Raw genomic sequence first — 27,984 nt, forward strand, 5'->3', positions numbered from 1 at the left:
ACCACTCCTGAATTCATAAAGCATTGCTTGTGCTTCAGAGCGGGACGGTCGAGGTCACCGGCCGGTGTCACTTTATTTTTGTTGACTATATTTCCTCCTAACACGGTTACAGCCGCTACATGGTAGAAATATCTGAATATTAATATGTTAATCTTCATTTACAGCGTCTGCCTTAAGCCTTTCTTGAAAAAAAAAGAAAAGAATATTCATGCATCAACTCCTGACCTGCTTCACCTCAGACGAGCGCCGCAACACAGCTCCACCAACCATGTTTTGACATGTTTATTAGAATTCGCAGCAAACAACAAGAATGAAGTAGTTCATAAATAAAACGTTTCACACTCGGGCTGGCCTCAGGAGCACACGGCAACAAATGTCTGAGTATTATGTCTGGAAACTGTCTTCTGCAGGAGGCAGATAAGAGAGAAGTCAAAGCCTTTTGGGTCAGCGTTTCATGTGACGAGTCGGTATGAGAGCGAGAACACGCAGATGTACACTTATTTCGATCTGATAAGCCACCTGTTGAATGAAGGAAACATTTAACACTTCAAGAAGGTACGATGTTTCGCGAGGCAAAGATTAGACGTTCAGCTATGACACGTTGTCTTTTACTGTGAGCAGGAAACAAACCAGACGGTGCAAAAGGGCACGTTTTCCTCTTTTAGACTCCAGCCGGCCTCTCGGAGAGCTTTGAACCCTCCGTGAGGCCGCACAGGATGGATGCCCACCTTCTGATCCTCCACGTTACTGTGAGGCAGGATTGGAGTCGTGTCTGTCTGTCCGATTCTTGTTAATGCTGTATCTTTCTTTTGAATTTGGTAAAAAAAAAACAAAAAAAAAACGCAGTCAACGCGATTTCTGTGGTTCAAGGTCTCTGTCGCCATCACCTCTTCCAGGCACAATATCTCATGAACACCTAGAGGGAATATCTACAAATCTGCCACAAAAGTCCACTCAGACTTGGTGGTATAAGGTCAAAGGTCATGGCTGTGACGTGTGACCTCCCACAGGCTAACAATTGCAATGCAGAATTACCAGTTTTCTTGTTGCTATAGTCGCGCCCCCCCCCCCCCCCCCCCCAGTCAAAATGTCTTCTTGTTGTTGAATGCGTACCATTTACTGTGCAGAATAATGTATGTGCTCAGTTTGAAAGGCTGCATTTTGCATTCAATTGTGAGTGAACGTCACCACATCTCAGGCTCTCTCCAATGTCTTGTTTTTTTTGTGCCATTTTTCCTTGTGAAAAGGAGTTTTTTGGGTAGGTTTTCCTCATTCAAACCAAGAGTGTAATGACAGAGTGAGTCATATCTTATACAAATTGTAAATCCCCTTTGAAGCAAATTGTAATATGGTATTTTGGGCAACCTTATTTACTGGCGGAGGCATAAAAACTCAAGGCATAAGTAATGTAAGCTTCCCTTAACGCCAAGGTATTAAGCCAAAAATATGCTCTGGTCACTTTAAATCACACAAGCTAAACAAGACTGATTTCATTCGCTCAGTTTTTACATGAGCCACAAAACAGCAAGCCAAAGAACAACAGATGGAGACCACGAACGCCAAGTTTACGCAATAGTTCAGACAGATGGACAAATGAAGACTCGCGCCTGATTTTGGCACCGCACCTTGACACTCTCAGTGGGATTCAGAGTGGAAAAATCACAGGGGGATTTCATCCTACAGGCCTACGAGGCATCGTTAGCAAGAGGAAGTCGAGTTTTATTAATGTTTCGCATCAGATAATGGCAAAAAGGTCATCTGATGGCATGTCTTTTGGCCACTTTCATAATCCAGATTGGGTCTAATAGCACATTTTCATTTGCTGATGAGGACGAGACTTTAATTAATCTCAGCATGGACATTCAAAGGCTTTAAAAGTGGATTGGGGTGCACTTTTATGCTCTCCTTGCATATTAGCAGGCTCTGATACTGTGATCATTAGCAGTAATTATCTCCAGACGGTGACATTTCCAGCTCACAGAAATAACTGTTTGTGTTTCTTACCCCCCCCCCCCCAAAGATAATAACCACATTTGCATAATTAATCAAGATATTTCTGTCAGACCTCTGCTCAGATTAGCTGGATGGATTATTTATTTATTCTTTTTTTGGCGTAGATATCAGGCCAAAATGGGCCATTCATGGATGTGAAGTCATATATATTTAATGCATTTAATATTTAATCCAGTTGCCTTATGAATCAGCGCTTGTACACTTGTTATTCAAAGGCTTGTCCATCGAAAAATACGAATGAAGTGAAAGTACGTCAGCATTAATTTTCGGGTAAAGTTTGGGGTAAAAGAATATTATTATTATTATTATTATCATTATTATTATTATTAGGATTCCAAAAAGGCTTTCGATGCTCTGAATGGTTTGGATTCTCTTTCATGAATATGGTGTTTATCTTTAAAGTACAGAAGGCAGTAGGAGGTGGTTGGCAGAGATGATATTCAGGATGTGGACGGGAGAAGAAACGTAATCACTGAATAAAAGCCCGTGTTTGTTGATCTGAGAGAAACTGACTCATTTTGAGGATTTCATTTATTGTCCGTACTGTTCATCCTGTTCATTTTCGTTCAGTTTGTTGCAATATTTGAGATCTTTATGCTGCGTCGTCTTTCGTGTTGCGAAGGGAAACAATCCCTCCGTTAAGTGGTTACAAAGTCTGGCCAGTTTCCCCCTCAAAACTCACTAATTTGTTTTATTAGTACAAACCTGAAGCTCAAATCTCTTGATTTGATTCTAATCAGAGCCGAGTGGCTGTAGCTTCATCAGCGATAAAAATCCTCTCAGCTAATTCTCATAACTACGCAACTCATAACTACTTATGTAAAATGGCAGTTAATCATGTGCTCTAACTGGTGTTAATTTGTTCATAAAATATTAAATAAAAAATAGGTTAATAATTTATACGTTGTAGCTTAGCAGTAAAGAGACATCTTCTGAATGTTAGAAAACCAGTCTGCTGCAGAAGCCCAACATTGCTGTTGCTACTTTTAATGCTGTTACCCTGAGGTGAGTTCACTATTGCAGTGTTTAGAGTTAACTTCAACTGATAATCTGTTCATTCAACTTCAGAAAACAAAAGGTGGCTTTCTCAAGAGTTTGTGGCTTTTGCAGGCGCCATTGTGCAGCATTTGTTTCCAAATTTTCCACTTTGGTTTTTCTATGCTACGCTAACGCGGCACAGGCCTCGACCGTCCCCTCTATCTCTTAGTGACAAATCAAACAAATTTTTCCAAAATTTGGATTAAATCTTTTGATTTAAAGAATTTGATCCTGTTCTACTTCATTAATTCGTTATCTTCGGAAAGAAAAAAAAAAAACCCACTTTTCTTCAGATAACGAAGGATAGTTTTTTTTCCCCCAAGCACGACTGCACTCTGCTTCCGTATGTGGTAGCACAGTGCTACACACAACTTTTTACGCACGACATCAAATATTTAATGACCACCAAATGATGTGTAAATCATCACAGAGGTAAAACATCTGCAAACATTAGCAGGACAACACATCTAAAACATTAATTATAAATCGCCAGGTATGAATAAAAATAAAAAAATAACAATGCCTGTGGTGATTTAAAAATGGTGTAAACTGGTGTCTCCAGCAGCCAGCGCCTTGTTCAATTTATGACTTTGTTCTGAATTTCATTTAAACAGTCAGGTATGAGGATATTAATTTTTTTTTTTTTTTAATACAGCAAGTTATTTGTTTGAATTCGCCTTCTACCTTCTCATGGTCATATTGGCACAACACTGGTGCACGACGAACCACGGACACAGAATATTTTCAGCCAGGCACAAGTATTCACAATACTGGTTTTAGTGAAATGGTAATCTGGGATTTTTCTCTTCTCTAAAATCGGTATCAGGCTCAGAAATCCCAAATTTGTCAGGTCCTAATGGAAAATAACTGCTTTGTTAGTGTTGATAAATGATTTATAAATCACTGTGGCTGAAGGGAAGAAAAACAATGCATCCAAGAAGCCTGTTCATTTCATTGTTTGTTAAGAGTAAAAAACAACCATAAAATATATGCCAATTATTAATTAAGAGCGCTAATAAAATTCCGTATCAGAGGGCGATCATATTTCTGGTGGTATGACAGAGAGCTCGGTCTGGATGATCGCCGAATACAACAGCAGTTCTCAATCCTCCTCCTCCTCCTCCTCCTCCTCCTCCTCCTCCTCCGCTGCTACTGCTGAGGTCACGTTGATATTATTTCATCTACTTAGAGTTCAATCAGCCAAAAAGTCTCCTGATACACATGCAATTTAGATCAGTCATTCTTAAAAACCCTGATTAGCTTCTCCATCTGTGAGCCCACGGCTGCTGGGCCCTAAACTTCCTGCCAAACAAACAGAGCTGCTTCATAATGACGAGGGTCTTTGCCAGGAAGCCATCAATGATACTAGCTGGTGCGGGTTGTTTTTTTTTCAGCTGGGCTTCATTCACCCACATTAGTTTGGCCAATCATATCTAAACAACATTCATTAGCCTTAGCAGCTGAGCTCAGTTCCATTCAGTTTTTCTTCTCTAATTGATATGTGCGCCTAGACCCTCCTGGGATCGTGGCATTAGCAGAACACATCATGTTGATGCATTTTAAAGATGTCCCGCTTATGGGCTAATTCATATTCCCCAGAAAGCTCCAGTAAGAGCCACTTCATAACACCAGCTGTCTGCTGGGATGTTTACTATAACGTTTCCACAGCAGCACGTGAGAAGCATGTAACCTGAATAAAGACTAATTGGATTTTAGACCGTTTAAACGGCTTTAACTGAATAAATGAGTTTGGGAACAGAACAGAGGCAGATGCTTCCACAACAGAGGGGTCACTGAATTGTATTAAAATGATGTGAATCATATGCTATGACCTTCATAGTCACAAGATCTCCATTCAGTTTAACACCTACGAAAGTTTTTGGATGGAAATCCCTCAAAAACATCAAATTTGGGGATATTTTTTCCGGAAGACTCTACGTCAAGGTGGATTTGAGCTGTTCTGGTTGCTCTCGGTGGGCTAATAACTTTATTTTTTCCTTTAATTTGTCACAGACCCGTCTATGCATTTAAATCGGTGAGCCTCAATAGTTCAACAAAAAGAGACAGGAATGCTGTAGTAAAAGACGAACGGTTGCTTCATGGAAATCGCAGGACTTCTAAAGCTGGAACATCTCTAACAAATGTCACTACTTCAACTACTACTACTACTTCTACTTCTACTTCAAGTACTCAAATTTGCTGAAATATCCCTTCTGACCTGCAACTTAGCAGGCTGCAAAATAAAGCACATTCAGATGCTTCAAAAATTACGTTTATATTCTTAACCTCCTGGGACCTGGCGTCCACATATGTGGACACTTAATGCACCCCATGCAAGAGTTCGGGTCTCAGGAGGTTAATAATTGTTAAACTTTTTGATTATTTTTTTCAATGTAATATGATTCAGCTTGATATCGACCCAACCACAATGCAAATACGTGTTTGATATCAAAATTATGTCATATTGGTTCTCATTTATGCAATCACTAATCAATCAAATCTGTTTATCAAGAAGTGAAAAGAACATTTCAATTAACCGCAAAACTATTAGTTTAAAGCAGCGGCATGTCATTTTGCAGAGCAACAGTGACCTCTGCTGGTAAAAGAGGTAAATATAGGATTCAGTTGAAGAGCACAGCTCGACTGTAACATGATTTGGAGCAAAACAACTGGAGGTCAAAGGACTTTTGGTTCTACATTTATATCTTTTGGACTGATCTGGATCCACAGCAGCTGCATCCATGTTCAAATATGTTTGCTAACGGCTAACAATGCTTATTAGCATGAGTGTATTATGGTCTCGTTTTTCTCTTCTGAGTTTCCTCCACAAATGTCTTATCCTTTTTTACTTCTGACATGACATGATTGAGAAGCTAGCTCGAGTTCCTGGAAGCAGCAGTAAAAGGTAGTCATGAACAAGTACTGCTCAAGTACATCATGCAGAAATTCAAGCACGGAGCTCGGAGGAGGCATGAAGGCGCATCGTTGTACCTGAAATGTTGCATGATGTTGCTTTACATTAGCTTTTATGCAAAAGCATAAATAGCAAAAGCTGGACTTTTAATGCAAAAAGTACCTCGTGATGTCCCAAAATATCCTTAATAACCTGTCAATACGAACACATCATTTTACTGCAGGACGTTGTGTATCAGTTTGTCTTAAGGCATTTTTTTAAACTCATCCATTTTGAATTTAAAAGCTGGCGTTCATGAAGGTTCTGCAGCAAACCGAAGCTCCCTGAAGGAGGAAAACAGGGTTCAGGTTGGTCTTGTGGAAACACAGTGTCCATACTGATGTGTTTGACTGACTGAGAACGGTAATTAATGGAATTAGTAACACGCGTGCTGATTTACGCTGTTTATGTCAAAATGGCTGCAGACAAGACAACAAGCCTGAAACCCTGAACACATAATTTACTCAATCTTTGTAACATTTCAGGTCATTCACTTGAGAGTAATGAATAACTGGCCCAAACATGGACCAGTCGTTACTGCCATGACAACAATACCTGAAAGGGGGGGGGGGGGGGGGGTGTGTGTCAGAACTACTGACTAGTGCATCTCTCAGGCCACAACCAGACTGAAAGACTGAAGCAACACTTCTCTCACACAACATGAATCAGTGGTTTAAACACAGATGTTATGGTGGCTCTCAGCAGCAGCAGCAGCAGCAGCTAATTAGTCGGGGAGCAGAAAAAAAAACCCATCACATTCATCTGCATAAATCTTTCCTCATGGTTTTTTACATATTGGCACAGACATTTGCTCTCAAAAACATTTCTTTTTTATGAATGAAAATGGGTGTGGCCTATTTCACCGGTCATTCTCATAAATGTTGGCGGAAATCCGAAGGGTTATGTACTAAATAAAACCCCCCCCAAAAAAACAAAAACAAACAGAAAGCTAATTAACAATGCAAATTATTATTTTTTTATTTCACAGGAGTCAATACACCACCTCACAACATCATGTAAAGCTCAATTAAGAAAGAGAGAGAGAGAGAGAGACAGAGAGAGAGAGAGAGAGAGAGAGGGGCTCAAATTCCTCACTTTCAGTACTAAACACCACAAACTACATAAACGAAGGGGGGCACGGCAATCAGCCCCGTCGCCACTTGCTGGGTTGTAAAAGACAGAGCAGAAATAAATACACGTCTATTAGCCTACGTTAATGTTTAATATAAACAAATACCTGCCGTACAAATTGCACTTGCCGAAGGCTGTGAGGTAAAACACATTGTGGGCACTAAACATGACTACGGTTCCGACAAATCTCTCCCTCCTGTTCAGTGCTTTTACATGACAGCCAGTTTGTGTTGGTGCGCCTGAGCGGTCATCTTAAGGAAAATAAATCAAATAAAATACCCCCCCCCCCATACATACACGCACACGCACACACACACACGCACACCACCCCCTTGAACAAAACTTAAAGTCCTCTTCAGTGCAACACTGAACTGTTGAGCTGCTTTACAGGTCGAATAAGAAATAACCGGGGATGAACCACAGAAGCGTAAAGTACGTGCGCTCTTTGAAGGGTCTTTATGGTAAACACCATCCCCAAAAGCTTTGTGTTGGTCTAGATTGTATTTTTTTTCTTAAACGTGGCTTCCTAATTCCGCCCCGAAGATTTCTCCCCATGTCTGCTGATGCAGAAACAAAGGAGGGGGGGTTGGGGGGCTCTCAGGCACGCTTTTGCGCATACCTTCTCCCTCCGAAGAGAGAAAACAAAAACAAAAAATTAGTCAACGCACGTTCCCGGACGCCTCGTTGCACTGTAATCCACCCCGGCATCACTTAAATTTACATTCACAGCTGAGATTCAGAGTAAGACAGCTTTGCGGTTCCCATCAAGCTGCTGTCGCTGTTGTCCAGACCCGCGCAGTCCGACCACATTCCCAAGGTCCCGGGCTCCAGAGATGAGACGAAGCCGCCGGTGCACCGGGACAGGTCGCAGGAGCTGATGTGCAGCATGCGGTCGCCTTGCCCTGGGCAGCACAGCAGCCTCTTGAACGCTTTCCTGAAGTCCGGGCTCCGGCAGTAAATTATTGGGTTAAAAGCCGAGTTGACGTACCCCAGCCAGTTGAGGAACACGAACAGGTCTTTGTCCACCATCTCTGCGCAAAACACCCGCACGATGTTGACGATGAAGAAAGGCAGCCAGCACAGGGTGAAGGTCCCCATGATGATGCCCAGCGTCTTCAGCGCCTTCTGCTCCCTGAGCGCCAAGATCTTGGACGGCCTCTTCTTGAACTTCGAGGTCAGTCCGGTTAAAGTGTTGTGGAACCTTCCCTCGCACTTGTCGATCTTCATCAGCTGTTTTTTCGCCTCCCTGTACACGCGAGCGTACACAAATATCATGACCAGTAAAGGAATGTAGAAAGAAATGATGGAGGAGGAGATGGCGTACGCCCTGTTGGTGATAAAGTCGCAACATTCCGGGTCATCGTAGCAGGCTGTGTCCACGCTGTCCCGGGACCAGTGCATGAGGATGGGGAGGAAGGAGACCAGCGCAGAGATGGCCCACACCACGCACACCACCGCCTTAGCCCGCGCTTTGGTTAACAGGCTTTGGTAGCGGAAAGGCGAGGTGATGGCCACGTACCTGTCTATGGCGATGACGCACAGGGTCTCGATGCTGGCGGTGACGCAGAGAACATCCACGGAGATCCAGAACTCGCAAAAGAACGAGCCGTACAGCCAGGAGCCGCGCACCTCGAGCGCGGCGCCAAACGGCACCACCAGCAGCCCCATGATGAGATCCGCGCTCGCCAGCGACACAATGAAGACGTTGGTGAGCGTCTGCAGCCGCTGCGTCTTGGCGATGGCCACGATGACCAGGATATTCCCGAAGACTATGGACAGGACGATTAGAGCCATGACCAGGCTCATCCCGGCTATCCACTGCTCGGAGAAGGTCGCGGCGGACCCCGGTGCGTCCGACGCCTCGCTCCCCGTGCCATTCTGGAAGTTCACCTGCGAGTACGCGCCACCACCGTCCCCCATGACGGGCTGCTGCGCTGTGTGCGGGTCCAGGTCGGTTTCATCAAGGCAACGCGAGGAAGCCCCTGCCCCTCCAGTGTGTCGCTCGAGCCGCGGCTCCGCTGCCCTCGCGCATGAGCTCCATCTGGAGCCCCTCTCGTGCTGCCTTCAGCCTGGTGCTGCTGCACGGAGCGGGACATCAGAGCAGGCGGTGACATCACACCTCTCAAGACCAATCAGGCAGCTCAGCGGACACATCGTCTCAACAATGAGGCCGAGCAGCAAACAACACTTGAACCTCAGGAGGGTTCATGAATCAGTCTCGGTTTCTCTAACCAGGGACGAGGCTGCACCACCGCACTGCTCACTTCTACTTACAAAAAAAAAACCCACAACATCACTTCACGAATGAACGACTACGGATATTCTGCAGATATCCAACATGCCGTTACCCTAAAAATGATTTTGCTGATAGCCAAATATTCACTCATGAAGACATTATCTGTTTCAAAACAAGTTGATATTTTTTTGCACATACTCTTGTTCTTTAAAGTTGGTAAATAGAGGACATGCCAAAATCCTGAAAAATTAAACAAAATTCTGGAAGGACAGTCACAACAGTGTCTTTTTTCCCCCTCCCCTGATGTAACAACTAAAAATGTAACTGGCAATAAAAAAATCAACCCCCCACACGGGCCACTGTGTTCAGCTTTTATATCAACAAGTATTTGCATCACTTTTCAATTCCGTTTCATGACCAAAGTACAGTTTTCATTTACAAAATAAAAAGATAAACCTTCTGGCTGCATGGACGCGTGAAGACAAACGTCTGCGCAAAGTTGGCAAACTAATAACGATGTCATCTTTATGTTTGAAGTTCATTAGTATCTCCAAATGTGTCAAACCCAAAGTAAAATAAAACTTGAGTCAGCAGAGTTCTAATGGGATTATTTAAGGTATTGCTCTTCAGTGACGTTTCCCATGAAAAATGTGTCTGTTTAACTGAGAGAAACAGGGCGCCCCCCCATGAAACTCAATAAATCAATTGATCAATTAAAAAAAAATGGGTTTTATCCTCTGAATTAATTCAATTTAGATAAAATAAGGCACATATATATACACACACATATATATATACGTGTGTGTGTGTTACCTGTATATTGTAACTGTGACAAAAGCACAAGAAACTCAACCAAACGTCCAAAAGCAGGAATCACCATACTGTACGCTTATCACATGACCCACTTTTGCTGACATATGTATCTCTGAGCGCTATAGGAGACCGGTGACATCTTCAGACAGGTTAGACTGGTCCCATCGCTGGGGTGAACCCCAGACGTGGGAATCCGGTCCGATAGTAAAAGTAACAGCCAATGAAAGAACGTGTTTCAACAATAACACGAGTTCAAGAAGAAGTTACAGTGAGGGAAATGTCAGTTGACACCGGCGGCACGCAGCCAAATAAGCTGATCTGAATCAGCTAGGAAGCTCTGTGTGCTTCAGACGTTGCCATGTTAGCAAACTCTGTAGTTTCTACTGACAGAGAAAATACGCAGTCTGTGACATGCAATGTCAGCGTAGCAACTGGAGGAGCTAATGTGACAATACCAGCTGCGTCACCTCGTGCAGGAAAAATCTGTATTTTTCACGCCTTGTCTAGTTTTTCTTCATTGTCTCGTCATGATGCAGTCCTCCTGAGGGAAACTGCATGTGTAGAGAACCACTGACTACGGCCACAGGCAGAGCTGGCATAGCAGATAAGACAAAAAAAGGGGGGAAATTAAAATAATATCCTTCTTTTAATTCCCTTCCTGAACACCCTGTTCTCTCAACACTTGAGTTTACAGGGCAGATGGAAGTCCCACTTGTCACACGGAAGGTCGAGCAGCAAAATCTGCAGATCTTTTAACTTAGATATTTACATTGTGTCAAAGAAATTTTTGCCAGGAAAAAAAAAATGGTGTGTGAAGAGTGAAATTTGTTCCAGCATGTTAGAAAAAGAGGTAGTAACCCGCACATGAATATCACTAAAAGGTACAGTGATCGCTAAAAAAAGGGAGCGAGGCAACGATTAAAATGTGTCACTCTGCATTTCTAAATACAACATTAAGATGAACAGAAAAGTTTGAGTTGTACAAGCTCTCCTACTCTTATGTCACCCAATCTAGTCTTGGAACATTCCGCCCTATTTAGAAATGGTAACAAAAGTAAAAGATAAATTCCTGGAATCGACCCAGCGATTGAGATCTGCTCCTAAAAAATTTCACGGGTTATTTCTTATCCCTGCCCTCCACAGAGCCTCACAAAAAGAAAAAAGAAAAAAGAAAAAACCTGCTTGTGTTTTATTTTTTGTGTAACCCCGTTGAAAGACAGACAAACAAATGCTACCAAAAATATCTAACCTCCTTGGCAAAAATAACACTTTCATTAAGAAAGAGGCAGGCAACGCGCCAACCACAACTCCATTTTCCATCTGAAATGTGTTCGTGATCATCAGTGGCAGATCTGCCAGGCCTTGGGAACATTGGATGCCAAATATAGATGTCCAAAATTCACGTGACATTTTGAACTACAGGGATTTCCTTGTATTCGCCACTTGTTATCACAAACTAGATTTGTTTTTTCACATGTCCATTTTATATTTTTAACGCAGTATACATTCCACCACCACGAGGGCTCCGCCACAGATCTCGTCTTTGTTGTCGTGCCGCAGCTGTACGGTACAGAAATTTGCATCTTGGATGAACTTTCCACGTCCTTCAAATCCATATTGTTGATTTAAAGGAGAAGAAGGTGTTGGGGTTCTTTGAACCGCTTGACATCGGGATGACAACAAACTGAGCTAAACAGACACTGAGACTGCAGAACATCTGGCCTTCATGTAAACAAGCAAGTTCCAACAAAACAAGGTTACACAAGAAAATAAGAGCTGGAAGAGAGTAAAGAAAGATGGTTTTTTCCTATCAAATATGATTTGTTAAAGGATAACAGAAGAATGTGGACAGTGATTATGAAGATGACAGCACTGATTTTCCAAATGGAACAAACAAAAGGCGCAGGAAGGAGTCCTGAAACCGGTAAATAATTTGTTGTTGAACATATGAGAAAAACAATGTTTTTATCGGTTAAATGCCTTAAAAAAAAAAAAGTTCTTGGCCTAACATACATTTTAGTATTTGTCAACTACATCGTAAAATATGCCAGTTAAGTACTACACTTGTGAATTTTTTGTTTCTTAAAAACGACAGCTGCTAACACGTTTAGCCACTTGCTCGCCGTGGTGGTGCAGTTTGTACATACACAATGTTAGCGTCCTTCTAATAACTGTATTTAGGCTTAAAAAAAAATCCATTAAAGCAGAATTCACTTGTGAAAACGATCTTGCGGATTAAAAAAAAAAATCTCGTAAATTTTGTTTGACACATCTTATTTGAAGCAATAATCAAAAATCCCATGTCAATGGAATTTATTTTGACGCTAACATCCGGATTAGCCTACAAAAAAATAAATAAATAGCCCATCTTTACGCATTCCTGTTTAGTAAGGAAAGTAATTATTAAATTAGTTCCATTAAAGATGAAAGTTTGCAAGTGCACATTGAAAGTATCAGAGATCCAGTCGGATTTTACAAATCAAACACACATTTGAAAAATGAAGACAAGGATTGATCTTGGCTAATTGAAAGCATCACACCAGCCTTGTGACACGTACAGCTTGTTTCACTAAGATGAATGATGCTGTCTGCTTTGTTTTCTGGGTGCTGACTAGCATGCTTGTCCATGAACCTGATGACCCAGAGCCAGAGGGTGTGACATGACCTGACCTGGCATAGCAAAGCCAAAGACAGCGTCAACATCACTGCGGGATCCTACAGAACACTTTGCAGCAGCAGCAGCAGCAGCAGCAGCAGCAGCAGCAGCAGCAGCCTCCTTTAAGGTTTGCTTCAGCAGGGATTCGGATCAAAACGTGTCCCGGTCGCATATCCACATCTCAGTAGTGATGCGTTAAGAATTAACCTGACTTAGGCTACCAAAAACACATTATTTTATTTCATCACATCATTTTTCTGGAGGATCACTGTGTGGTCGCTACTTCTTGTTTTTATTTCAAATTCAAAAGTTAGTTAGCTTGATATAACCGTGCTTTGCTTTCTATTCATGACAGTTGGTAAACTTATCCGCTTATCTAAAGAAAAACAAACAACAGATTTGTGATGATTAACTAGATTTATCACCAGAAATTTAATTAGGGCGACCTAAAAACCAGTGGTTTATTTGATGGCACCTGATTTCCTAAAAATAGCTTTTGTCTTTTTTTCATGATAATGACATAATTTAACCTATCATCATAACAAGGCGACTTGTGATCAAGCAATTATGGCCATCCTCAGCTTCCGTACGAGTGTTTATCAGACAACAAAAAAAACAAGATTTTTTTAAAAAGTTACGCGTATATCCAGTTTCTGTGTAGCCAGATTTACTGCAACACTGACAGAAAGTTAAACTGATTTACTCTGAGAAACCATTTAAAAATAACAACTTTGGAACAGTTTTTAAAAAAAAATCTCCATGACCATCGACCCTTTAAGTGTTTTCTAAACTTTACTGGTGCTCTGAAGCTACATTTAGATCGTTTTGCACCTCTTTGTTTTCGATCAGATTTACATATTTTGAAGCAATCGCTCGCACACTTACACAAAAATAAGAGCGTCGAGTGCTTTCAACAGCTCCCTCCTACATGGATTCCTACTAGTTTTGTACGGAGATTGTCAAAGTCCAACATGACTCAGCGGCTTGACCTCCCGTGTCAACATCAGCATGGAGTCTATGCCCCTCGGTTCTTTGGAGAGTTGAGAAGAAGCAGCGGGAAAGATTTTCAGCGGCTCCATTCAGCTTAAAACCTTCATCCCGTGCTCGTCTTCAGTCATATTTGATCTCTGTGTTGATACGATCTTAATGAGTCCCGCTCGGCTGGAACGAGTGCTGCAATTCACTAAACCTCCACATTTTCATCTTATAGACCAGCGTTTCCTACACGGTTGTCTTATTTTGAAGGGTTTTGTCTTCTTGTATGAGCAATTAATAGCGAGAGGTTAAAAACAATTAGCCAGAGTTAGCTTCATGCATCATATGAGCATCATGAGAGGCACATGAGGCACATGTGTGTGTGTGTGTGTGTGTGTGGGGGTGACGAGAGAGAAGCTGCGTGCTCAACAGCACTCTTATCGGAACATTCAGTGCAGAAAATCTTAACGGCTTATTTGAGGGATTTTGCTTTTAAATCTTAAATTGATATTTGATGTGTTCAGTCAGGCTGTCGCTGACAACCCGAAAGAGGTGGTTAACACCATCAAGCTCCTGATGACATGTCTGACCTGTGGTATATTATCCCTGGACATGAGGAGTGTGTGTTGTGTGTGTGTGTGTGGCCTCTGGGGGGATGACAGCACCCTGAGTCACAGAGGTTAATCATGCTGTCAGATGGACGAGGAAGGGAGAGGATGAAACACGAGGGATGAAACGGGGAGAAGGACTGGAGGAATTTTAATGTCATTATCTCAAAGTTAATCTTACATATTTTATGCGGTTAAAGGCTAATTTATTCAGATTATTTCTGCACGAACCTCCCAGATGTATAGATAACTGGAATTCTTAGAAATTTTATGGGTTCCCTATAAATTATTGCATAATCTATATCCGCATTGATCAGAAATACCACATCTGCTGAGCCTTTAAAAAAAAATTAAAAAAAATATATATATAAAAGGATCTACACAAAAAAACCCCACTACAACCGTGAAATGTACTTTGACTAAAATTGTTCCTGACGTGTTTTTTTCCCACTGAGGAAAATTGCTGTCTTTTTTAAAATACTTCCAAGTTATAGAAAAACTACATTAAAAAACACGACAAAAAAAAAACAAAAAACAAATGAGGGGGGGAAAAAAATCCTTAATCTGATCATGGGAACATTTTTGAAAGTTCACCCTTGCTTTACTAAAAAATCCCTTTCTCGGTGTTGGTGTCGTTCCACACAAGCTGTGAGCTGAGAATTCAACCTGATTTTCAGTGACTGCGTTGTTGTGTACATATGGAATTTATAGGTCATAGATGTTTCCAGATAAATTGACTGATATTACTTATCTGTATGTAAGAGACCAAGGAAATGGTTGATGTCAATATGACATATTTGAAAAAAAGATACGTTTTTAGAAAATGACATTTTATCGAGTTGTAGCAATTTTTTTTTTCCAAACTTTAGTGCAGCAGCTCGTGAGATCTACATTTCTGTGCTTGTTGGATTCTTGCGATAATGATATATTAATATAGTGACCGAAAAGAAAGCAAGAAAAATAATGCAGAGCGCGGTAGTTCTCCTTTGTCTTAAGGGACTGAAAAGTCTCATTTTCATCTGTCATTCGAACTTGAAGCATCATCTTACATTGTTTATGACCAAATGTCAGCTTCAGTAAGAATTAGTAAAAACGAATGACTTACTCGTATGTGTTGTGCCAGGACGTCTGTCATCTGAGGTCAGCTCACTCTCCTGGAGGAGCGAGCTTATTAATGATGCTTTTGATAAAATCTCACATAGAAGCACTGGAGTCTTTTAGGAATTAATTGATAGTGTGCTAACTGACCTGACTCTCAAAGGCTGGAAATAAGTAGGCATCATGGAACGCCAGCCGCGTGCTGAACCCTCTATGCACACGCACACACGCACACACACACACGCACGCACGCACACTCCAAGGAGAATAGATAAAATGCTTTATTAGATTTTCCTTGTTCTGCAGCATTGAAAAGCAGACATATTAGCAACGTAGTCTTGAAAAGAGAGCCAGTTAAAATATGTCAGAAATGGTGAAGTGGTGAAAGGAATTGAGAATTTTAAAACGATATGAGGGACATAACGACCGTCAGCGATCGCTCAGGCCCATTAAAGGACACCAGAGGGGTTACAGAGCTCGGAAAATACTAAAACTTTGGCAGCTCTTGGGGAACAAAACATGGTTATTGCTCAATTGTCATTATTGACACCGTCTATGACGACTCTTTTACAAGGCACTTGAACCTCCTGACAATACCAGAGGTGACAGAAACGACGCCGGGCCCTTTTCTGACAACGAATAACTTCAAGTAACAACAACGTCTGCTTGATCATATTACATAACAGATTACGGTGAGTCGTTATCAGAGCATCTCTCATATTATGCTCCCTCTGCAGGGTCCAGATAAGATGCTTCAGAGAGATTTTAATAAAAGGAAACTGTAAAGACTCCATGCAATATCTCAAAGTGTGCGGAGGGAGTCAGTCGGTGTCGCTGAGATAACAACAATACTCTATGGTTCTTGTCCACAATCAGAACCATGAAGTGGATCAGTACATATTTATGCATGTTTGATCATTGTGCCTTTTAACCGACTGACTTTTAACTAACGCCCATCAAAGAAGCACAGTAAAACTCCCTGCTGCGTGACATCCTCAGTCTGTTAATACTAATGTGAGCAGCTGCATCGGTAACAGTAAACAGACTTTCATTTTCTCCCTTTTTGCCTCTGTCTCTCAACTGAGATTTTAAGAAAATGGTGCAGATGTCCTTGTAGTCACTAGGAATGCCTCTCAGGTTGGGTTTTAATAGCATACATTTGCAGTGGTACCCTGATATTAGCATTTATACGCAATGCTAGTGCAAGCAGGTGCAGAATAAACCGCACGTTCTATGAATCTGAATTATAAATCAATCACTTCCTTTTTTAGTCGTACTCGGTAATAAATTCATTTTGGTTTCCACCAAGTTATAAATAATTTCTTTTTTTGGGTGTAGATTTGCTTTTGTAATCCGCATCCATCTGGTGGTTTGAGTGAAACTAATCTTAAGCTTTCAACGTCTGAAAGAATCTTTTACATCATGATAAAAACTCTGTTCATTCATGGTCGTCACCTGCCAGTCCCATGATCCTCAACCCAGCGCTATGGAAGTTTCTCATTTAACACACAGCTAACTGAGAAATTTGTTGCATAAATATGCTTTCATATAGGCTGATGCGTGTTGGCTGACTTTAAACATCACTCTCAAAGCTAATCACATTTATACACCCTCACATAGTTCCAGGGAACTTCTCCTGGTTATCACATGTATAAGAATCACAAGTTTCTCCTTCCAGAACTCTGCAAATGAAGGTGGAGTTAGCTGAATGGATGCGTCAATGCAACAGAAATAGTTGACTCTCTGCGGTCGTAGTGACTAAACAAGGCAAAGGTTTTAGAAAGCATGAGTCAGCACTACCGTGACCCCTCCCTCTCTAGGACTGGCGCTCATATCGAGAGGCTGGGAGAACGAGGCCGCTTTCATCATACAGGCTGAGCCCGCTTCCACGCAGTAATACACCCATACACTCAACGAGAGGCACGGCGGGCTGTCTGAGTACTTCACGACAGCTGGAAGTTTGGTGGAGATGCAGAGGGGCTTCGATAGATCCACGATGTCACCGGTCATCACCTCGCCGTCCAGGAGCCACTCGTTACCTGTTAGAAAGAGGAAACACATTTTTACCAGGAAATTTCCAGGACTTTTCCATGTATTCGAAGCAAATTTTCCCAATGGGACAAATTCTGAGGGGTCTGTTAAGAGTTATGTGGCTTTTCTTTAAACAAAACCCAATTTTCCTTGTTTTTTGGGTTTTTTTTTTTTTGCATGCAGAAAAAATACTTCTGAAATAACAATTTGAACCTGTCGGCGTGGAAAAAAAAGCACTTTTAGTGGGTGTAATTTAACAGTAGCTGGTTGCCCCATTGGATGACATAACAACGTAATTTAGGAAAACAGGTTCCAGGTTTAAAACAACTGAAATCCCCCTTTAAATATTTTTAGCCTCTCAGCTGATCTGCATTGAACCACACATACAAGGAGATGCTATGTGAGTGGATACAAAAAAAAAAAAGGTTTATTTTAGTTAATTAAGAAGAACTGAAAATATATTTCTATAAATTACAAGTTTGTTTTCTGACATTTCTGGTTTAGTTTTATAGAACACATGAAGACCTGGATTGAATGCTATTTTAAAAATCAAGTAACTGATTCAAATAGTGACAAATTTAATTAATAAAAACTATAAAGTTTAACTCCTGTCAGGAAACGTTTATTCTCCAGGTTTTCACTGGCTCTATGAGCCCCGTCAAGTTGATAAAATGTGGTGACTCCTCTGTTTTGACCCTAAACAGTCACAACACGACCTATTCTGCCTAAGAATATCTATTTATCATCTAAATTTATCATTGAGCTTGGCATGGTGCGCCTGGCATGCTCGACTGGCTCAAACTTGATCATTACCCATCACAGCTCAATGGAAGTCTTGTATATTAGCCCTGTATGACCCCACTGAATCACAGCAAGTAGATTCGTTTTCTGAGGATATTTTTAGAGACAAACACGTTGAAAGTGACGTGAACAGTGAAGGAGATGTGAAAGTCACAAAGAAAAGCTTCAGCTGAGAGAAAATGTTTGAACAGTGGCTATTAATGAAGCTGATGCCTTACACGAGGTCCCTGGAAAGCCGTTTCTAAAAGCCACTGTGCGTTTCTGACTGGAGCCATTTAAACGTCCGCTTTTGGCGATCTGATCAGCTTAAGTCCAGACTGGGTGTAATGGGACAGCAGGGGGGATCACGTAACATAGCCAGCAAGCTAATGATGTGAACTAAGGCATGTCCTCTTATCAAAACCTTCCAAAAATAACTCTCTGATATTGCTGACTGTATGCTGCGTCGCTCAGAATGATAAAAATGCTTTTGTTCCACAGCTAACAGTGAACAGACCCATCAGCTAACAGGATATCTCATCACACTCCACCTCAGAGAATATACCACTTCCAGAACAAAGAACCAAACCCTTCGCATGGTAATAAACTTAGATATTAAATCAGCTTCTAAGTATTCGTCCTGCTGTCAGATGAGAACTATAAATCCCAGGTGTGGGCTGACAGAGTGTGAAGCAGCTCGGCTCTACAGTGAAGCGACGGTGACGCTGAAGCATCATTCACTTCCATTATTTTCTGACAAGAATGGAGGATCACAAACCAAAATAAAATCTGGTAGGAGAGGTTGAGAGGCTGGCTTTTAGAGCAGAATCATTATGAATGCACTGAGCAACTCTGTCTACCCTCAATAGAAAAACTTCAGCAAAGGTTAAAACTAATATTTTAACATTTTTTTTAAATGAGGTAATGCTTTCTTTTTTTGTTGGAAGTCTGTATGTAGACACATTACATATTGTATGTAGAAGCAAAGTAAGCTCTTTAAGTTCAAAAGGAATAAAAACCTTTTTGGAAAACAATAAAACCACATTTGTTTTGAGACATTTGTAGCCTAATACAATAAAACTAGTCAGAAAAGTTCCAACCTTAAAAAAAAAATTTTTTTTTAAAGATTGCTTGCTTGTTGTTTTAGTCAAAAGATGTGACATCATGTCTACAGGTACAGGGTAGTAACATGATGTCACTCAAGGTTGATGAACAGTGGAAACGCTGAAGAGATGGACAGTGCATGGAGGTGCGTTAGTCACTCTTAGAAATGAGCCACTCGCTTGATTGAGATTGACAGGTTGATGACCTCTGTTTCATGGTTCTGGACACAGTTCCATCAACCTTCAAGATGTCTTTCGTGGGAGTGAATTTAAATGGACCTCCCGGATAAATCTGCATTAAACATTTACACGCGTGACATTAGTAACCGTAATAAAACCGGCCCTCACCCTCACTGGAGAGAGCCCAGCAGCTCGGGGCTTCGTCGGTGAGCTTGGTTCCTTCTGGAAGTGACAGGGTGAGTGACAGGGTGAGAGTCTGGCCTGCAGAGAGGGTCACTGGTGGCATGTCTTTCCTGGAGGCAGATTTAGGCAATGTGGGGGCTATGGCCTTTAAAGGTTTTGTGGGTACTGCATCTATGCAGTCCATAGAAATGGGGAACTGTTGAGAGAGAAGAGAGATTCAGATTTAAAGTGGAGCAAGGAGAAAGTTATTGACGCTTAACGCGTCCTTTCCTTGTAACCTTTTATCCAAACCCTTGTAATACAAAAGCTTTTAGAAGAGATTAATTACACATGCATGCTCCAAATATAAATGGGTTTCTCAAGGTTGGAAGAGGAGTGTTTCTCACTCACACTCTTGCACAGTTACTTCAGTCTCTTCAGGGTATTAACATAGACTAATATTCCTTAGCTGGCCACTGCTTGTCTGATATTAATCACTGACAAAAAAATTTAAATCAGCATTTCAACAATTACAGATACAACTTTTGCCCTAAACTGCATACGCTGTCTGCAATTAAGTCAAACTTGTGTCCAAAAGGCTGTCTTAAAGTGATACTGCCCTCAAAAAGTGTAATTTGCCTCTCAACTACCCGGTTCTGCGCACACACAACCCCCCCGGCATTACTTTCAGGTGACTCCAAAAGTTAGAAAACACAGACCATATTATTAGCTTGATGGAGACCAATTACTGCACAAGAATTTCCCCCCGGGGATCAATAAAGTATTTCTGATTCTGATCTCTCCGAAACGTCAGTTTGTGAACTCACAAACACATAGTCTAGAGTAATCCATGTCTTCCTCATCCAAACACGGGATAACAAACCTACCAGAACAGTTTTGGTTTGTAGCGTTCTGTTTATTTCTTATTTTTTAGCTGAAATTAAAGTGTTATAGACTACGAAGCATACTGCTAGCTAAAGAAGACGTGGATAATACTGGATGATTCACCTGAAAGGTTGTCAAATGACACTTTTGTTGTTAATAGTCTGTCAACATTAGCTTCAAGCTAATAATAATATAATATTAGCGCGTTCCGGATACTGGAGTCTCCAATAAGGGGTTAAACCGTGTCTATAAAAACCAAGTCTTGACCTTCAAACAGCCCAACAAAAATGTCCTCACAGTGTCGGTGATTTGTTAAAGGTTGGTTCAGTCAAGAACAGAAAGAAATGCACGCTGACCAGTGAGACAATCTTGGAGCCCAGATCCAACACTTTGATTCGGTGATTGTTGGTGTCAGCTACGTAGAGAATTTTGCCCCCAGCACCGACACAAATTCCTCCGGGTTCATTGAAGCAGGATTTGTCGAATTCGGGGCCCAGAGTATCTCCGGCCTCTCCTGTTCCTGCTAGCGTGCTGCAATGCTTTGTCTTTGGATCCACAACCTTTATCTGAACAGAATAAAGACAGAACTATGATAGGGGGATTCCTGGTTTTAGATCAAAACACATGTGTTAACCCAGCAAGCCAAAGGAACCCATTATGGCAATAGAAGCATGAAATCAGAGTACACAGCAGCCTTGTGACATGCAGCCCACCTTGTGGTTGTAGGAGTCGGCCAAATAGAGCAGGCTTTGTTCAGGAGCCCAGGCAACACCGAGAGGATGCTGCAGCTTGGCGTCAACCCCCTTCCCATCCACATCCCCGAAAGCAAAGAGGTTCTAGTTCACAGAAAAATAAAAACTTTAAGAGATCAAGTGGAGATATGAATAAAGGACAAAAGTTTAACGAGCCCAGCTTAATGTCAGTCCGAGCAAGAACTTGCTTTTTTTTAAAAAAGAAAACGAGGCTCTTGTTTTTTTCCTTCGAGAGGAGCTGAAGTATTCTCATCTTTCAGCACATGAAATTTAAATATGAAAGCAACACAGATTAATTCCTACAAGAACAGTCACGCAACAATTAATATGCAACATTTGTATAAAACACCAGAAAATATTACAATATCTTAAAATCCACATCTTAGAGAGCTGCTCAGTAAAATTAGCGAGATGAGTCATTCGGGAGAAGTTTTATGGGTGTATACCGTTAATTATAAATGTCACTGAAACATTTCAAAGTAGTTCAGGCTATGATTAAGTAAAAGAAATGGTTCTCAAAAGAAGTTGCTAACGTTAATGCTAGCCCTGTCAGGCACATTACTGGAAGCATCCATTTCTGCTGCTCCCATGGATATGAGGTGAGATCTTTTCAATAACTGAAAACATGTATTATATTTGAGGAAATGGACATAGGCCTAATGGGTGCGCATCCTCTGTCTCTGATTGGCCAGTACTTGGCGCCTTTAGCCGTGTAGCGTGAAACGGATCAAAGTCATGGTAAAAGAAAAAAATGGTCTTACATAAAATACTAGTTTATTTTGAATGAAACAGACAATCAATGGAGCCATGCTGCTAATGTGGCTAAAGTATTGTACCCTAATGTGGCTAAAGTATTGTACCCTACAGTGGATGGAGATTAACTGCCTCTACGATTGCAAATGATTCCTGGTCTTTGCAAATTAGATTTTAGCAGCGTGTGACTAATCAGATTAAACAATCTGGCCAAGCATTTCAGAACACTGCGACTCCGAGGAGAGGTTGTTATGAACAGATGACATTACATTATGAATGCGGAGGGAAGAAAACTACTCACAATGGAGCTGGGGAAACATTACAGCGGCGGCCAGACAAAACATACGCTGATGGGAACCAACTGAGATGCCACAGACATAAACAACTGGAATCCTGTTTGAGGCTTTAGAATCAATTCTAATTAAATAGCTCTGGGATTTCTGGACAGTAGACTATATATTTTATAAATCACCATGTTGCATTGCTGCTATTTAACACTCATTCCCCTGGGTGGCTACAAACATACAGAGCTATATATAAATACAGCAATAGACTGATAAAGGAGTGGATGTGGCATCAAGTATGAAGCCAATGTGGAAGTGACTTAAGCCTGCTTTCTCTGTAGCTGCCCTCTAGACCAGCAGAGGTAGACTTCAGGGGTTTAAAAAAAAAGGATAGAAAATGATCCCATTTCCTATTCAATCTGTTACCTCATTTTAGTCTGAGTCACTACATTCAAGTCTCCTTCAATACAGCTTGGAGTTCATTTTTCAAATTATGATCCAGTGTAGAGGAAAACAGATGATAAAGCAAGGTAGGTTCAAGGGTGGCCATCGCTTTCTTGACTCCAACCCCGCACCACAGCCCCCCCCCCCTTTTTTTTAAGCTTTACCCAAAGGTACATTGGCAATTTCCCCCATTTGTAAACTGTTGGTTATTGCCCTGCCCCTAGTCCATTTGGGGATCATGGTAAACCACCACTTCCTCTGTTAAATGTGGATTGATTGACCGGTTCTTTCTACCTGACAATGAGGACCTTCACCAGGAGGACGTGGTGTGTGTGAGGGGGGGGGTCACGCTATTGCAGTTCCAATCCAGTTACCTGACCAAAGGAGGCGCTAATACAGCATCCAGAACATACAACCCTAATCTGGTTTCCTGCCTAAAGACAAAAAGAGCTGAAGCCAACATAGGAAACCACAACAGGGACCACTTTTTTGGTAGGCAACGTAAAAGACCACTACACTATCTGACAACCGAACTTCCTCCACAGTCTGAACAAATATGATACAATGTGTGTATAGGTCTAAGTTTAGGTTGACAGCACTGGTCTGTCTGCTTGTGTATGTGAATATGAAAGGGCATGTTCAAAGAAGGCCCCTACTAGAAAAGGCAGTGAGAAAAATCATCATTTCAAAGAGGAACTGACTGAAAAACATATTTTCATCCTCTCACACACATCAAGGGGACTCTGCACACAGCAGACACAACAAGTGCACTCACATGTCCATATTTCATAAAAATCCACAACTTAAACTATCATTTATGTGTGGAAATATGCATCAATAAATACATAAAAGTCTGTGCAATATTTCCTGAGAAATGAATGAAATCGGGGGGTGGGGGGGGCAATGCCCACGAGGACATGAAAGCAATAGCAACTAGTATTTCATGTTCAACAACAAACTGAATCAATATTTACTATTTATAGAAAATGTGTCTTAAATGTTTGTGATTGCCTAAGAGTTACTCAAGCTTTTGTGCAATATTTTTCCTCATAATTGTCTGAATGTCTCTCCAGGGCTGGAAACGTGGGAGATGAATGGCCATGTTTACGGCACGTATTAGTTGTTGATGGATGGTTACAGTGCAGAGCATATTGTCATTGACCGTAGTGCAGAAGGGTAATGCAGTTGTTGGGAAACTGACGGTAGGAATGTATCTGCCTTTGGAATTTTATTTTTTTGCCTTTGCCACAAAGGTTAGCTTTTCGTGCTGCTGTTGTAATTCATAACATTGTTTACTCATAAATAGATGCGGGAGGTTAGCAACAGTGGATCACATAATAAACATGTAGCTGCTCTTGTTTTTGGATATGTGCACTCATTTCTTCAGGAGGGAGGTTTGTGTTCTGTGAATGTCAGGGTTAGTGATTTAAAAGCTCTGCTTTTATTCAAAAAAAAAAAAAAGTAAATCATTAAAATGTACTATAAAGACAAAATTCACGTGTCAGGTATGAGAAAATTAACAGGTCTTATGAGAGGACCTCGGGATAAACTTTCTGGGTGCTACATGCTACTTTTCATCATTTCAAGAAATACGGTGAAATAAGTCTGATGGAAGAGATTGATCACTCCAACTGTGAAGATGAACCCACCAGCGGGTCTCTCTCTCCACCGACCAACAGCTTAACAGCTCCGTCCTTCAGCGCCAGCGTGCGGATGGTGCTACTTTCACTGTCGGCCACATACAGGCAGCTCCAGGGTTCCTGGGGGGCTGTTGCCAGACCTGAGGGCTGAGCAAAACCCGCCTTGTGTGGGTAGGCATTGTTTCGGTTCTCCTCGTTCCCGCTGCCGGCCCATCGCACACACGTCCCCGCCTTGGATATGCTATAGATAACGACACAGCAATGCATTTCTGAACATATATTGCATACAACACATTGTTGTTATTTATGACTTTTTCCAGATGCTTAACTAGAAAATATCATGTTCCACTTTCACGGAAAATGTCTATTTGTGGTTAATAGACACATTATTACATTATTTCTCTAAGTGATTTCCTGTGATACGGCCAGCTATACATTTGTTATACGGGGAATTTTTCAGGTTCTTTCTGCTATAAAAGCAGTTGCACCCTTATACAGTGAGGTAGGACTTATAAGGGGGGCCGGTGCCAAGTGACCACGGTGTTCATGTAGCAGTCTCTCACCTTCCTTTGGGTAGGTTCCCATCAGCTAGGAACAAAGCCCAAATCTGATGTGTCCCTGCCATGGCTATCCACAGCACATTCTCCTCTATACTGCCTGTACATGAAAAACACACACACAAGTTTACAGACGGGAAACTCTGCCTGTGTCTTTTGGCTGATATCCAGTTTTTCAGGAAGTTTACTCATACCAAATTTAAAAAAAAACAATAACATGTGATCTTGTTTTATAACTGCAAAATGAACTGTTTTTAGTGTCATGTAAAATCTGTGCAAAGTGGATCCAAAAAATACAGGTTTGCATGAGTGAGTAATGGCACCCCATCAAACAAAAGGACATATGCCACCTCAAACGTAATCAGCCGGTGTAACGGACACTCAATCGTGACATGTGGTTTTGATCACGCATGGTGGGACTGTCAGGAGACTGATAACACCAGTACCTGACACACAGGCACCCCTTGATTTGCTCAATTCAATTATTCATGCAACATGAATATGTAATGAGTGGTTGGATGTACTCCCAGTGGACGATGTAAGTGGAGTTAAAGGTCCGGTACCGTCTCCTCCAACCACGTGGTGACGTGGAGCAGCAGCTTTCATCATCCATCATCAATCTGACTGATTGCCTCTTGCTTGCGGAGTGTGTGAAAAGAAAAACGACGGTGCTGCAGAGCACTACAATATATCATCATCACTTCTAATTCTTATCTAACTGCTCTTCAGGAGTGCAGGCGGAACAAACAACCTTGCCCAGGAGTAAATTTCAACATCTTGTTTGCTTCTCATACAGCGCGCATAGAAGAGAAAACACAAAAACAACCGCAATCGTACTGCTTGCATCCTTTTATTCTTTTAAAAAAATATTGTATATTAACATGAAATAGAAGCAGTTTATTTATTTATCAAAGTATCAAATAAAAGGTAATAAAATACAGAACAGTCAGACGTTACATTGACCTTTAACCTTTTTAGGATGTGGTCAAGTCATGATTTATTTCTATTAAGATGTTTGTGTGAAACTTTTAATTTTTTTCTGAGGTCATAACGACCCTTGACCCCTCAATGGAATCATTTCAGTCTCAGAAACAGAATCATCATCAATCTCGAGTTAACGTTTGTGCTGAGCCATTGCAGGATGGTTGTCAGAATTCTCCGGGGAAGTTTCTGGAGGAAGCACTATCACAAGACCCACAATGTTTTCTTTTAAGATCAAGACTATCTTCACCTTTGACAAAACCTTAAAAAACAAAAAAACCTAATCAGTTCATCCTTGAGTGCTGGGGAGCCAACCTCCCGCTCCATCCCTCAGTCCTTCCGCAGAAGTGGCGGCTCAATATTCTGTCACTTCCTTTGTTAGCAAATCTCCTCATTCATCCCTTCATTCCTTCAAGAATTCATCTTGACTGAACTTTGACCTTCTGAGCTGAGAGGGTACGACTGACCTCTTCCTGAGCATTTATTGATTACACGTGTGTGTGTGTGTGTGTGTGTGTGTGTGTGTGTGTGTGTGTGTGTGTGTGTGTGTGTGTGGAGAGAATAAAAAGCAGATGGTTAAGTGTTTTCAGTGTTTCCTGTCTGACTGAACTCACCAGCAGAGCCGAGCGTCACATCCCAAGGAGAGCTGATTGGCTGTTGAGTCCCTATAGCCCCGCCCTCTTTATCTATGCCTTGAGCTCCTGTTCCAGCGAGGGTGGTGACTCGTCCCTCTGACAGGTCGATCTATGAGACAGACAGGCGTCAATATACAGGAACACAGAGAAAATTAATCCAGTCGCCAAATGAGCTGAGACGGGCGCTACCTTTCGGATGAGGTGGTTTTCTGTGTCAGCCACGTAAACCGTGTCCCCTCTAATGGCTACTCCCTGGGGGGAGTTAAAGGAAGCTTCAGACTGGTCGCCATCTTTCCTCCCACTTTCAGGCCCTGTAAATGCAGTCATTGCGCCATAAATACCATGACCATACCATAACACCTCACTAGAAGGTCACACCAACTCTTGAAATTCATCTTTCTAAACCAAACCAAGCAGGTGTCAAAGCTCGCCGGCTGTATTGATGTGATAAAGTGACAGTAGTTCTCACCTCTTGTAAGTGAAGACTTTTGCCTCTCATCCGAGAAGCTTCTTCAGTTCTAAATTTCTGGTGGGAAGTATCAGGTATATATCCATCCACGTCGGTGGTGGTAAAAAACAAGTGGTCGTAAGCCAGAGGGTCGTTACTCCTCCCAGCCCTCTTGGGGGGGGTCGTTTGGGTCACCTGAGTGAAACGTCTTCACTTAAAGAGGTGAGTCCAGTTGCCTATATTGATTATTCTTGAGAATGACGATGACCTGGATGACTGCTCTGACTGGACTCAAAGTCATAAAGTGACAGTGTTTATGTTTCCTGCAGATTTTCTCCATCATTAACTCTGCTGAGCTTTCAGATTACGGCTTTCGCAGGCAGATTTTGTGTCAATTGAGATTCAGCACTTTCGGGTATGCGACACCCTGGTGGTCTGTGCCAAATGAAATGAGACATTTGACATTGAAGAGTTACTGAAGAATGGCAGTTTTAATAGCAATTCGTAATTTTTATGTACCTTTCAGTTATCAGGAATGAGACTGAGACGTGTTCCATCTTTTCTGTCAAGATACTCACAAAACAAGATAGGGAACCACATATTATATCATTATCACATAAACAACGGATGCACGCATTTATACAACCGTCTTTTCTTTAACTGGAATTATGTGCGATTTGTTTTGCGTCAGGTACGGTGACACAGAAGACATATGCTTGTATTAAAAACCACAGTTCAGCCTTAAAAAAAAGAAAAAGAAAAAAAAAAAGCAGATTAAGCCAATATCAGATATTTTAGATCCGCTTCATGTTTTGAAACCTTATGCCA

The 27,984-nt window shown here is 41.5% G+C and overlaps 2 protein-coding genes across 3 annotated transcripts in view; both read right to left on the minus strand.

Annotated features, from left to right (window-relative positions):
* nhlrc2 (NHL repeat containing 2) overlaps window positions 1-27,984 on the minus strand; it is a 45,561-nt gene that overhangs the window by 5,574 nt on the left and 12,003 nt on the right. The window contains exons 5-13 of one of the 2 annotated variants that reach the window (XM_086196473.1): window positions 26,898-27,019; window positions 26,688-26,817; window positions 25,099-25,192; window positions 24,545-24,776; window positions 21,376-21,498; window positions 21,019-21,228; window positions 19,784-19,994; window positions 15,672-17,560; window positions 15,529-15,577 (exon numbers count right to left, since the gene is read on the minus strand). In XM_086196473.1, coding sequence (XP_086052599.1) covers window positions 17,298-17,560; window positions 19,784-19,994; window positions 21,019-21,228; window positions 21,376-21,498; window positions 24,545-24,776; window positions 25,099-25,192; window positions 26,688-26,817; window positions 26,898-27,019 — 1,385 coding nt within the window. In that variant the 3' untranslated portion in view covers window positions 15,529-15,577; window positions 15,672-17,297. Of the gene's footprint in view, window positions 1-15,528; window positions 17,561-19,783; window positions 19,995-21,018; window positions 21,229-21,375; window positions 21,499-24,544; window positions 24,777-25,098; window positions 25,193-26,687; window positions 26,818-26,897; window positions 27,020-27,984 lie in introns of both variants that reach the window. The other variant, XM_086196472.1, reaches the window with a different exon arrangement.
* On the minus strand, window positions 6,597-9,520 carry adrb1 (adrenoceptor beta 1). The gene has a single exon (XM_086196474.1). It carries the CDS (start codon window positions 9,053-9,055, stop codon window positions 7,859-7,861), a length of 1,197 nt encoding a protein of 398 aa, XP_086052600.1. The 5' UTR covers window positions 9,056-9,520; the 3' UTR covers window positions 6,597-7,858.

Source organism: Aulostomus chinensis, chromosome 23, assembly GCF_037954235.1.
Source record: "Aulostomus chinensis isolate RoL2024-O1b breed Wild chromosome 23, RoL_Achi_v1.0, whole genome shotgun sequence".
Classification (NCBI taxonomy): domain Eukaryota; kingdom Metazoa; phylum Chordata; class Actinopteri; order Syngnathiformes; family Aulostomidae; genus Aulostomus; species Aulostomus chinensis.